This window comes from Mastigoproctus giganteus, chromosome 12 (genome assembly GCF_048544385.1).
Source record: "Mastigoproctus giganteus isolate SK-2022 chromosome 12, ASM4854438v1, whole genome shotgun sequence".
Classification (NCBI taxonomy): Eukaryota; Metazoa; Arthropoda; class Arachnida; order Uropygi; family Thelyphonidae; genus Mastigoproctus; species Mastigoproctus giganteus.
This window is the reverse complement of record NC_143586.1, coordinates 81948243-81960971: the sequence shown is the minus strand read 5'-3', so window position 1 is coordinate 81960971 and position 12729 is coordinate 81948243. Positions and strand designations below refer to the sequence as shown.

The 12729-nt window shown below is 37.6% G+C and overlaps 1 protein-coding gene across 1 annotated transcript in view; it reads left to right on the top strand.

The window, feature by feature from the left end:
• The window catches only part of LOC150077230 (coiled-coil domain-containing protein 43-like), a 131561-nt gene that overhangs the window by 103971 nt on the left and 14861 nt on the right, over window positions 1–12729 (top strand). The window contains 1 exon segment of the mRNA XM_090386984.1: window positions 6385–6449. Coding sequence (XP_090243110.1) covers window positions 6385–6449 — 65 coding nt within the window.

Sequence of the window (12729 nt, the reverse complement as noted above, 5' to 3'; positions counted from 1 at the left end):
CTGTTGGTGACATCATTAATAGTTGCTCCCTGCAGAAATAATTTGCATTATGAAAAGTAATTTTTATAATTATATTATTGTAATAACTATCATATAACATATATATCTTTTTAATATTTTTTATATATATATAATCTTATTTTAATCATTAAATTACGTTCTCTGTCGGGTCAACGATGATTAATATATGCTTACATTTATATTTTACTTATATTTCTTACCTTTGTTTCTAATATTTCTAAATTTTCTTAACTTTTATTATCATCTTTCGATTTATTTATATTCGATTTTCATTCGGCCTATTCTGGTTTATATTTGGTTTAAATTTAAATTACTTAGCATATATTGATCATCACAGAAACAGAGAACCTCTTGTCGTTTTTTGCCTTCATTCTGGGTGGTTGGCCCCAGTTGAAGTCATCTAGATTGTCGGTAAAAAGCGATAATATATATATATATATATATATATATATTATCGGTAAAAAGCGATAATATATATATATATATATATTTTTTTTTTTTTTTTTTGCGTTTTCTTAGGTCCCTGATGGTATTATTATTGGATTGATTTGCTTATTCTAATGGTTCTTTATATTATCCTTAATATTATAGACATTATGGGTGTATTGCATGATTGCTTGCAACTGCATTGACTCATAAATATTTACATATTAGTTACAGTTATTGTCGTTTTAACTTTCTTTCTTTACTTTTTATCAATAATTATAAATATATATATATATATATATATATATATATATATAGAGAGAGAGAGAGAGAGAGAGAGAGAGAGAGAGAGAGAGAGAGAGAGAGAATCAAATCTAACAGGCAGAAAATTGAATTGAATGCCACAAAACAAAATAAATTACTTAGGGGTGCCGTTATTAAAAAAAGTTTGAAAACCACTGCCTTAACCTATCCCAAGAAGAAAGAGGATATTATGAATATATATTGAGTAATAATTTGGAATCCTTATTTGTGAACTAGAACTCTTGAGCCCCTATTCCAATCCCCCTTTTTACTTACCCCATCATATTCTTCCCCTAAGAGAGTGTGTAGTTGTCTTGACAGTGACAGCAATTTGGAAGGAGAACTGAACAGCGAAGAATTAAGTTAATAAAAGAAAGAGAGAGAGAGAGAGAGAGAGAGAGAGAGAGAGAGAGAGAGAGAGAGAGAGAGAGAGAGAGAATTCATTGAACTGCTGATCTAACAAAGCATTTAAAAAATATATATATATATATATATATAGTTTTTATTTTTAGCTACCTTAAATCAATGTTGCCAGCAAATTGTCTTTCTTATCTTACCCTACATCAGAAAAATTCAATTGAATATTTTTGCCTAAATTAGGTTGCAGAAAAGGAACCACCAGCTGAACTCATGAAATGGAGAAACCCAGTAACACTTTAATTTGTCTTATTCTTCATATAGATTAAGGCAGGTCTTGCAACAGCAAGTGTATTTTATTGACAACCAAAAGATGCAACAGTACTTCTTGGCAAAAAATTTTTGTTGCCTAAACAAGTTTCTGAACCTTCTAGCTTAATTGTTTTTGGAGCCAGTGGGAAGGATGAAGGATTATATTATTGCGTGGTGTCCTATGAAAATGGCACCCACTGCTTCTCAAAACCAGCTGATGTGTTCATTCTTGCCTTGCTATCTATTTGACCATCATCAAGCCTTATATAAATAACTGAGGAAGACATAAAAGTTGTTTGTAGAGTCGAGGGAATCTGACCCCTGCATGATTATGGTGGAACAGAAACCTTGAAATAGGAAATGACATAACATTGCTAAGCCCTCTATGGATAGCAAATTGTTATCATGTATTATAAACCACAATAGCAAACCCACAGATAATTTCAGTCAATATTCATGTTAAATGTAAACCTAGATTGTATCTGAACAATACTTCAGATTCTTGCTGAAAAGGAGAGATACTAGGCTATTCTTTATTATATTCAGATATTAGGCTATTCTTTATTATATTCAGATATTAGGCTATTCATGAAAATGTTGTCCTCGATTGTCAAAGTTTAATGGAAGGAAGAATTTTTCCCACAATATAATCTAGTTCCTAGCACACAAGAGAAGATAGTTACTTCAAGTGCACTGTTCTATCATCTTACATTGTTAAATACCCAGACAACTTACTGTGGCAACTACATCTTTTACACTAAAAATCTAAAATTGTGGGGAACATTCAAAGAAACTATCCAACACCAACAGAAGAGGAACTTATATTGTATGGATTTGTACTGAAACTGGAGAGGAACCTCAGATGAGATATTCAGAGAGAATATTCAACCAGAAGACAGTTTCATAGTGATATCACGATGACAGTTGAGTGCTGTGGTTTTCTAGAGTCCTGGACAAAAATTATGAGGATCAACGAGTCGAATCTTTTATGTTTCATGAACAACTTATAGATCTCCCATTTAGTGCTAGGTGAATGATATGTGCTTACCCTTACTAAAAATGATGTTATGTTAGCTCACCCCATGGCTATTTTTTTTTTTTCTTTGTTCGATATTTGTTGTGTTTATCATCTTATTTAATGTAAGGAAACATGAACTTATAGCAGCATATTAATATATCTAACTATATGATGCATAAGAAATATAAGACTGTGTGCCCTGGCCGCTGATGTAAATTTGTTAAGCAAGAATCACGTGAGGCTGAAACCTTAGAAGGAACATAATTGCTCTCTCCCCATGTTTGTTCTCTAATTAATTTGCCTTGTTTATTGAAAATATTCAACCTTGTGAAGCTTACTGTAACATGTATAATCTACTGCTCCTAGGCACTTTCCAAAACTTTTTCCCCCTTTTTTTTGGTGCTTGCTCTCTCTTAATTAAAAAAAAAAAAAAAAAAAGCTGTTTTTTTGTTCCCCCCCCACCCCAAGCCCAAATTTTAAAAATAAGATAAATTTCTATTGTTTCTTTGTGTGTTCATTATGATAAGAATTAATAACTGTGCCTTAATTTTGTTTTACCTGTGGTATCCCAAAATTTCTGAGAGCAACTGTTCCTTCTCAACTGCCAAAAAGGATGGGGATAGATGGAGAAGTAAGATGATGCCAACAATAAACTGCTCATAAAATTTGTTTCAACAAATCTACACTTTGTGTAAATTATTTTGTTTTTTTCACTCCAAAAGTAATGCTTACTAAATAACCTAGATATTTTACAGGAAGATATTGTTTATATTACTGCTATGTATTCTGTAATAGTTATAAATCTCAAAATAATTAGTATAGGTAATTGAGATAGTCGAAATATCAATAAATGTGCTGATTGTTCATTATATCACCTAAGTGCTGTGACTCTCTTTAGATAATTCTTTTGGATACTAAGTTTCTATTTGAGTAAGTTCAGAGTTTGTTAATCTTTTAACTACATAGTGCTAGAGAGAGAGAGAGAGAAATTAGCAGCTTTTTCACTCTCCCTGAGTGAAAAAGGTACCCTTGACAAGGGGGAGGGATATTGCTGCACCTAATGTGCACCTCCCTTTTTTTCTTTTCCTGCTTATTCATTTTATTTTTTATTAATGAACTCAAAACCCTCTAATCATTTTAATACAAAAATTAAATTATCTAGTAAGCAATATGCATAAGAGTGACGCAGTAGTAGGAAGTAGCAATCCATTCAACCAATACAGGATGCACTGACTATTTCCAATGAGGGATTATGACTCACTCTCCCAGCAGCATGGGTTACTAGCTTCGTAGCATCCCTATGCTGAACTATATAACACTTAATCTTTCTCCTTATCCCCTAATTCTATGAAATCTAAAGCAGTATTTGACAGTCACTTCGGTAATTCGGTAAATTCCCCTTCTGTATCTGACAGTTACCAGCTGTTACACTATTTTTCGTTTAACTGACAACTTTTTGTAATACATAAATATATATGCTCTTGCTCTCAGAGAATCCCTTCTGATAATTATTCTCCATGCGCAAAATTTTCCAAGAACTTTAAGCAAACAGAATATAGCACTGGATCTAACTCATATCAATAAATGTCATTATGTCCTCAAAGAATGGAACTGCTATATCCTTATTAATTACTTCCATTTTCTCTGAATGATGTTACATTGTTACATGCAAGGTTTATACTAACTTATTATAGGAGTAGCTCATTTTAGAAACAGAACAGCTTAAAATCAACAAATGTACAATACTATATATATACATTCACCCACTTTATAAGAATAGCAGGGAGAAACCTAGTTCAACACATCTCATAGCAGTCAGGTTGCTGCTGACAATCCTTGCTGTAGAAATCAGACAGAAATGGCAGAACTTGCTCTAACAGTAAGCTTAGCTTCCTCTTTATTATTGTAGTTGCCTTTAAATGTTACTTCATAGTTTTAAGAAACCTTTATTCATAATGCAGCTAATATCTGAAGCCACTCTCTGAATATTTCCAGCAGTGTTAAATGAGTTGCTATTGTTCTTCGTGTAGTTTAGCCATAATGGTATGCAGTTCTAATCCTTATTAATGGCATGGCAAAAATATATTTTTTTGAAGCTTTGTGTGTGTATTAAGGATGTCATTTACATCTGACTATATAATCAGCAAGTTTAAATGTGTTATTTGTATACACCACATATGCCTGTGCATATAGATAAAGACAAATATGTGAATCCCACGTACTCTTGACATATTTACTCTAGCAATGTATGTATACTTATTAAATGTTTTATCAAGGATAGTTTTCCTTCCTTATAATCAACAACTTAAAATATATTTATCCATATATATACAAACCAGCATATGGGTTTGATTCCTTTGTGTGTGTTATATTGCAGTTTCCTTTATCTTAAACCTTTTTTTTTTTGTTTGAAGAACTTCTTTGGTCAATAATTTCACCCTCACCTGTGACCTTAAGATCTACTTTTTAACACAGTGCGATGCCTGTGCATGGCAGACCTAGGATCATTGTATGGAGGGATTAATTATTGACATCGCAACTCTATTTAGTATAAGACAAGCAGACTGTAGTTCTGTATCCAGCAGTGTCCAAAATCCTCACAATCGTGAAGCCTGCATTGGGGATGAGAGGTTTACTATCCCTAAACAAGAATCTGTGACCTAATAAACCTCATCACTTCTTTCCCTTTCATCCTATACAATACTTATCTATTAAACAGTCACTGAACATGTTGTAATATGACATTTAGAAGACTTTTCTCACAAAGTTTAAAGAGAGCTGCTTGTGTGTCGAAGAGGATTGTCACTGTGGCTTCTGTTCAACTTTTAAAAACCAATAATTCAATTGCTCTTGTTCATGACCTGATCAGGACTGACTGATGTTTAACTATACACAAAATTGCTAGTGAAATTGGTATTTGTTTCAATGTGATGAAGATCCTGCCAAAATATGTGTGAAACAATGTGTGCTGGCTTGCACATTGTTTCTTCCATTGTTACTGGTGATGTATCATGGGTGTATAGCTATGACCCTGAAACAAAGGCCCAGTCGTATAAGTGAAGTTTGTCTTTTCCAAGGCAATCTCGATCAAATGCGAAGATCAGTTGTTGTTATTTGATTTTTAGGAGCATTAGCAACTAAGGCCATATTGCTCCGGGGATATGCGGTGGTCATTCCCTGACCTTTCCGCATCCTCCGTATTTGGTGGTCACAGGCTTTAACCCTGGTCTAATCAAGAAGTGTGTGCTATGCACTGCTGCTCCTGCCCACCCGGCTACGGAGGTGCCTTTGCAAAGATCAATCATATTTTTTGACTTGAGTATCTTTCCTTGTGAATATGTCCAACATGGTTAAACAGTGAATCAGGAAAACTGCAAGGCAGTTCTATGGTGATTGTATGATGCTATTTAAAGAAAATGGCCAGAAAAGTGGATTTCGGGGAATTGGTGCTTGTATTGTGACAATGCTGCATCTCATGATACAAGCTTAGTTCCCCCCCCCCTTTGTAAAGACTGCAGATTTGCAGTGAGTGAGAAATTTATTCAGAGCACAACACAGGAACTATTAGAAATTATTTTATAAAAAAGAAGTCTATTAGAAATGCTTTCAGAAGTTGCAGAAGCATTGGAATCGATGCCAAGGAGAGTATTTGAAGGGGATCCATTTGATAGCTGATAAACCTCCATTTGCCAGATATTCATTTATTCCCCCAAACTTTTTGATCACACATTTTATATATATTCTTTCTAATATGAATTTTTAAAAATGAGACATATTCTGAAATTAAAATATTTCACCTGAATATATACCTGCGCACAGTGTGGAGACAAACTGAATTTTTGGTCAAATAAACTTTTATTATTTTTCACTTGTAGGATGAGTATTGGTTTCATTTTGTTTTAAGTATATTAGCTTGAACGAATAAATTTCTTTAACCATTTCCCTAGAAATGATACAGATGATCCAGGTGGACCTGAAGGAGTTGCATCCTCATCTTCATCAGCTAATTTTAGTATCCTTTGTTTATTATGGGAAAAAATTTGTTTTAAACTTGGATAGCAGTTGCATTTATACAGTTAGGCAAAGTTGATCATGATATTTATATTAACATATACATTAAGTACAATTACCCTTTTTGTGAATTGGAGAACTCCTTTAGTAATGAAATAATGTGTTTGTAATGTGCATTCTAAAAGAGGTGGCAGATATATAAGGATGCTGTATGTGTGGAATTCAGGGCAACAATGGGGAAGTCATTTAAATGATTGAATGTGCCATGGTAGTCTGCACCACATTGACTGGTATGATTATCTCAGAAACTGCAACTCTGCTGGGGTTTTCACATACAGCAGTGTCTCGGGGGTATTGAGATTGGCCCAATAATAAATAATATCCAGCCAAAGTTGATTCCATGGTCAGAAACAGTTTGCTAATGCTAGAATCCAAAGGAGGCTGACAAGACATTTGCAGAGTAACAGAGAGGCTGCAGTCAGTCAAATAACTATCCAGTACAACAACCAAAGAGGCATTTCAGAATGCACAGCTCATTATACTTTGTCATACATGGTTTGTTGCAACTAACAACCAAACCAGATTCCACTCCTGTCAGCAAAAAACAAAGTATGGGTAACAGTAGGCTCAGGAATTGCAGCACTGGTAAAAAAAAAAGGGGGGGGGGGGGTTGGAAAAACAATGCCTGGTCTGATGAACACCCCAGTTCGTGTTGTTTCATGCTGATGGATAGAATATGTCAAAACAGCACTGGTCCATAGGCCCACCTTGCCAGGTTTCAACAGTAGCAACCTGTGGTAGTTGCAGTGGTGTGGAGGGTATTTTTGTGGTTCACATTGGATCCAGATGGAATAACATCACACCCTTTTTTGGCAGTAGTGTATCCATCTGCAAATGGATTTTTCCAACAGGATAATGCACCATGTCACAAGGCTGGAATTGTACAGAACTAGTTACAGAACATACAAGTGAATTCAGCCCACTGGGGTGTCTGCCTTCACCAGATCTCTCTAATTTAGGATGTAGGATGAGGTGGAATTACCTATTTGGAGTATAGATTTACAGCCATCCAATATGCAACAGCTATAGGAAAGGGCCAACCAGTATAATGGATTGGCATCCTTGTGGCACACTTTCACCACTTCATTGAGTGCATGCCACATCGAACAAAGGTGTTTTGAAGGCTTGGGGGGCTACTAATTTTTGGGTAAGTGTACCTAATAGAGTGGCCACCCAGTGTAATGTATATATTTTTTAATGATATCAATATTAAAAATTCCAAAAATGAGTAACACCAAAATGAATTCATTTGAATTTGGTATTGAATTGCAGTTTCTGTTAGTTCTTATAGCTTCTATTTATCACTAGATGAGCATGCCAAATTTCAAACTCTCATGATATGCAATACATCTGTTTGTTAATGCAGTGCTGTTGAAATTTTAGAAATGGATACTGTATTTATTTTATTGAAAAGGTCAGTGCAGAGGCCAAGAAGGATAATGAAAAATGTAAGAAGTGAGCAGAAAAATTAACACCCCTGGAGAAATAATGGAATGGATGTAGATCAGCATGTCTTAAACATCAGCCTTTGTTGTCACTGATTTCAAAAAAAATCATTAATGATATCTATTATTTTAATATCTGCTAAATAATATTGAGTGCTAACAAAAAGCAGTCTGTGTGGCTCATGAACATGCAGGTGCTGTTTCAACCCCACCCATTCATTAGTTTTATTGGTAAGGCAGTTTTAATTTGGTTGCATTAATGCCCATTTGCCAAAGTACTTGTCCACTATTACACATGGTTCACTTCACTGTGTTCATATACTGTGAAGTGAGCAAGTAGCTTTTATTTGTACTGTTTTATAAATGAAACAGTGTATAAGTTTATTGTAAAATATGAATAAGTTTATCATTTTTTATATATATAGAATGATAAAAGTAATGTAAATAGTAGCACTACAGTCAATATAGCTGAAATAGATATTGAAGCATTTTCTTCTGAGTCTGTGGAACTACAAAAGAAAGCTAAGCTAATAAATCTGAAAGTTATATTAAAAAATATTTGGAGATAAGATTTTTGTGGGATGGTGCTGAAAGCAGCCTTTGGTTCCTGATCAATTACAACATTTTTCAATGAGGCATGCTAAATTATCATCTAAAAGTGTTGATTACTTTAAACACCTAATGGAATTTAATAAAGAGAAATCGAAGAGGTATTTAACCTTCTGTCACTTACCTTCAATTTAATAAAGATGCTTGCATGGCATCTGTGAGACACTCCCTTTTTTATTATAAAAAGATTAATTTTTAATTCTAAGAAGATATTAAACACTGAGTTCCATGTAAATTTTAAAGGCAAAAAAAAAATGATCGAGTTCATTGAAACAAGCTGGAAAGAAAATTTTACTGAAAACATTCCAAAATTTAGAGGTCAGTTTTAATGATGACGAAATCCTTGTGGATACTGTTTTCAAGTCTAGAGGAAATAAAAATAAGGTGATTGTGAGAACTGTTATATAATGCTGCACTAGTTTTATATTTAAAGAAATTGTGTGAATTATGAGAAAAAAGTTGTGGAGATATACTGCACTATTTTTAATCAATTATACAATAATGCACTAGCTAGACTGATGATTATTGGGTGCTTCTGCCCAATCAGAAAAATAGCCATTTGGCTTGTCAGATTATTAGTTACCATAGTGCCACACAACCCAAGAGCTTAACAGATATTTATTTAAAGTATACCCAGTAAAATAAAATAAAATAAAATATTTCCAGAAGCTTTCGGAACTCGTGTCCCTTTCTCAACTGACAGAATTTTTTTAAATACATTACAAGCAAACTGTGGCACGTTACTCATTCGTCATTGTTGTAGCACGGACGTGTGCTGCCTTGCGCCAGTGATCATCCATCAATAAAACGGTTGTCTCCAGGATTGGATGTATACGCATGCCTTTCTGGCGATTTAATGCCTTAGGGTTGTTCATTATGTTTAGTGACTCTAGCCATAGGCGGTGGCGAAAGTGTCGCGCGTGGTCCACTATCTCAAAGTCGCGCTTGGGGTCAAGATCGTGGTTGGTAGCCCAAAAATGTTCTGCAAGCGCGGACTGGTCAGTTTCGGCAAGCCGGATTGCTCTGTCGTGTTCCGTGAGGCGATCCTGGAGACGTCTCGATGTCTCACCTACGTAGCAACTGTTACAGGCCCTACAGGTGATACGGTACACTACATTGCTGCGTAAGACAGGTGTGACAGGGGTCTTCACACTGGAGACAAGTGAACGTAGGTTCCTACCTGGTAATTGTACACATTTTATGTTGTAACTTCTCAGGATCTTCGAGATACGTCCTGACACTCCTGGATAGTACGGAATGTAGGCGGATGATATGCCGACTTGCTTCGGAGGTCTTGGGTTGGAAGTAAGCTCTTGTGCCTGTAACAAGCATCTGTTTAGTACACGGGATGGATAACCGCATCTGGTTAAGTCCGCCTTCACACGGGAGATCTCGTTACGTCTAATTGTGTCGGTGCTGGAATGGCTCCAGGCCCTGGAGAACAGGGTGCGGGCAGTGCTATTGAGATGGCTTGGAGCGTGGCCGGACCCGTAGTTGGTGAATTGACCGCACCACATGGGTTTGCGGTATACTGAGGTCTCTAGATGTGGGCCTACGCGATGCACTAGCACGTCCAGAAACGGGAGCGAACCGTCCACCTCTGATTCTACGGTAAACTTGATGAAATTGGATAGAGAGTTGAGGTATTCTAGTAGTACCGTTTCAGAACCACGTGGTATTATGGTAAAAATATCGTCGACATATCTACACCACGTTGTAATAGGTGTAGGTGGGTTCTGGTGTATCTGCTTCTCCAGATCTTCCATGGCGATGTTAGCTACTACGGAACTGACAGGGGCACCCATAGCAGTGCCATGTACTTGTTTGTAGAGTGAGTCTTCAAAGGTGAAGATGCTGCTAGAGAGGCATAGGTTGAGGGCGGTACAGATGTCATCAGTGGATAGTGACGTCCTGGATTGGAGGCTTAAGTCGCTCTCAAGGAGCCTTCTGGCGCAGTGCACGGCCTGTTGGACGGGAATCGAGGTGAATAAAGAAACCACGTCAAATGATGCCATGACAGAGTTATCAGGGATTGAAATGTCCTTAATGGTGTTAATGAATTCACTGCTGTTTTTAACGGTGTGAGATGTATTACCTATAAGAGGCGAGAGGAGGCTCGCGATGTGTTTGGACAGTTCATACGTTGGGGCACTGCAGCAAGACACTATAGGTCTGAGAGGAATACCCGGTTTATGGATCTTTGGTAATCCGTAGAATTGTGGTAGTTGACAGCCAGTACCACGCAGAAGATGGTGAGTCGCGGTCGGGATCTTCTTATCTTTAAGCCATGCGTGGACAAGTTTATTAACATTTGCTTCCAGACGTTTCAAGACTTTAACGGGAGGATCAGGTAGAGGTTCATATACGTTAGGATCGAGTAATAGGGCCAAGGCTTTCTCTCGGTAGGCTGATCGGTCCAGCACAACAGTCCGGCGCCCTTTATCCGCAGGAAGTACAACGATGGAGTTGTCTTTTCTTATAGATGACAGGGCGGCACGTTGGCGGTGGTTGAGGTTTGAGCACGTTTTTCGAGTGTTGCGGAGGACTGCGGCAGTCTTGAATCGGATCTCGTTGGCAGTTTCTTCGGGAAGGTTGGTAATACTGGCTTCTATGCCCATAGCGAGCTGTGTGATGGGAGGTTTCGATGGTATAACGGCGAATTTCATACCGTTTGATAAAACACTCAGCTGCTCGTTGGACAGTTGTTTGTTACTTAGATTCAAGACGAAAGAAGTCGTGTCGTCTGAACGAGTGTTCGTCTTTAAGGAGTTAGTTTCTATGCTCAAGTTTATGAACTTGCGCTGTTGGCGTAAACGGTAGGTATCCGAGGTCTGACTAGCCCGATGGCAGATGGTATGTATAAGGTTTGTAAATACAATAGGCGAGACCTTACCTTGTATATGTTGTAACAGTCTGGACTTGTTGTAGTCAGCGTTCCTGATTTCATGGTGGAGATGGGATATCCATAAATTTAACGTGCGCAGGCTGAAGTTAAAGCAGGCACGATCCATATGAGAGTTGTGGAACGGGGCTTTGTATCGGAACCCTTTAGGTATAATTCGATTGCTTTTGCATCTGTGGGCGAAGCGTAAATGTTGCCTGTAGCGAGCTATTGAGAGGAAGCATTTTTGCAACTGTGCACAATCGTTGTAGGTATTATGGCCATAAAGTGATCGAATAGTGACAAATGGGCCTGGAGTACTGGGGTCCATAGTTTAACAGATATTTATTTAAAGTATACCCAGTAAAATAAAATAAAATAAAATATTTCCAGAAGCTTTCGGAACTCGTGTCCCTTTCTCAACTGACAGAATTTTTTTTTTAAATACATTACAAGCAAACTGTGGCACGTTACTCATTCGTCATTGTTGTAGCACGGACGTGTGCTGCCTTGCGCCAGTGATCATCCATCAATAAAACGGTTGTCTCCAGGATTGGATGTATACGCATGCCTTTCTGGCGATTTAATGCCTTAGGGTTGTTCATTATGTTTAGTGACTCTAGCCATAGGCGGTGGCGAAAGTGTCGCGCGTGGTCCACTATCTCAAAGTCGCGCTTGGGGTCAAGATCGTGGTTGGTAGCCCAAAAATGTTCTGCAAGCGCGGACTGGTCAGTTTCGGCAAGCCGGATTGCTCTGTCGTGTTCCGTGAGGCGATCCTGGAGACGTCTCGATGTCTCACCTACGTAGCAACTGTTACAGGCCCTACAGGTGATACGGTACACTACATTGCTGCGTAAGACAGGTGTGACAGGGGTCTTCACACTGGAGACAAGTGAACGTAGGTTCCTACCTGGTAATTGTACACATTTTATGTTGTAACTTCTCAGGATCTTCGAGATACGTCCTGACACTCCTGGATAGTACGGAATGTAGGCGGATGATATGCCGACTTGCTTCGGAGGTCTTGGGTTGGAAGTAAGCTCTTGTGCCTGTAACAAGCATCTGTTTAGTACACGGGATGGATAACCGCATCTGGTTAAGTCCGCCTTCACACGGGAGATCTCGTTACGTCTAATTGTGTCGGTGCTGGAATGGCTCCAGGCCCTGGAGAACAGGGTGCGGGCAGTGCTATTGAGATGGCTTGGAGCGTGGCCGGACCCGTAGTTGGTGAATTGACCGCACCACATGGGTTTGCGGTATACTGAGGTCTCTAGATGTGGGCCTAC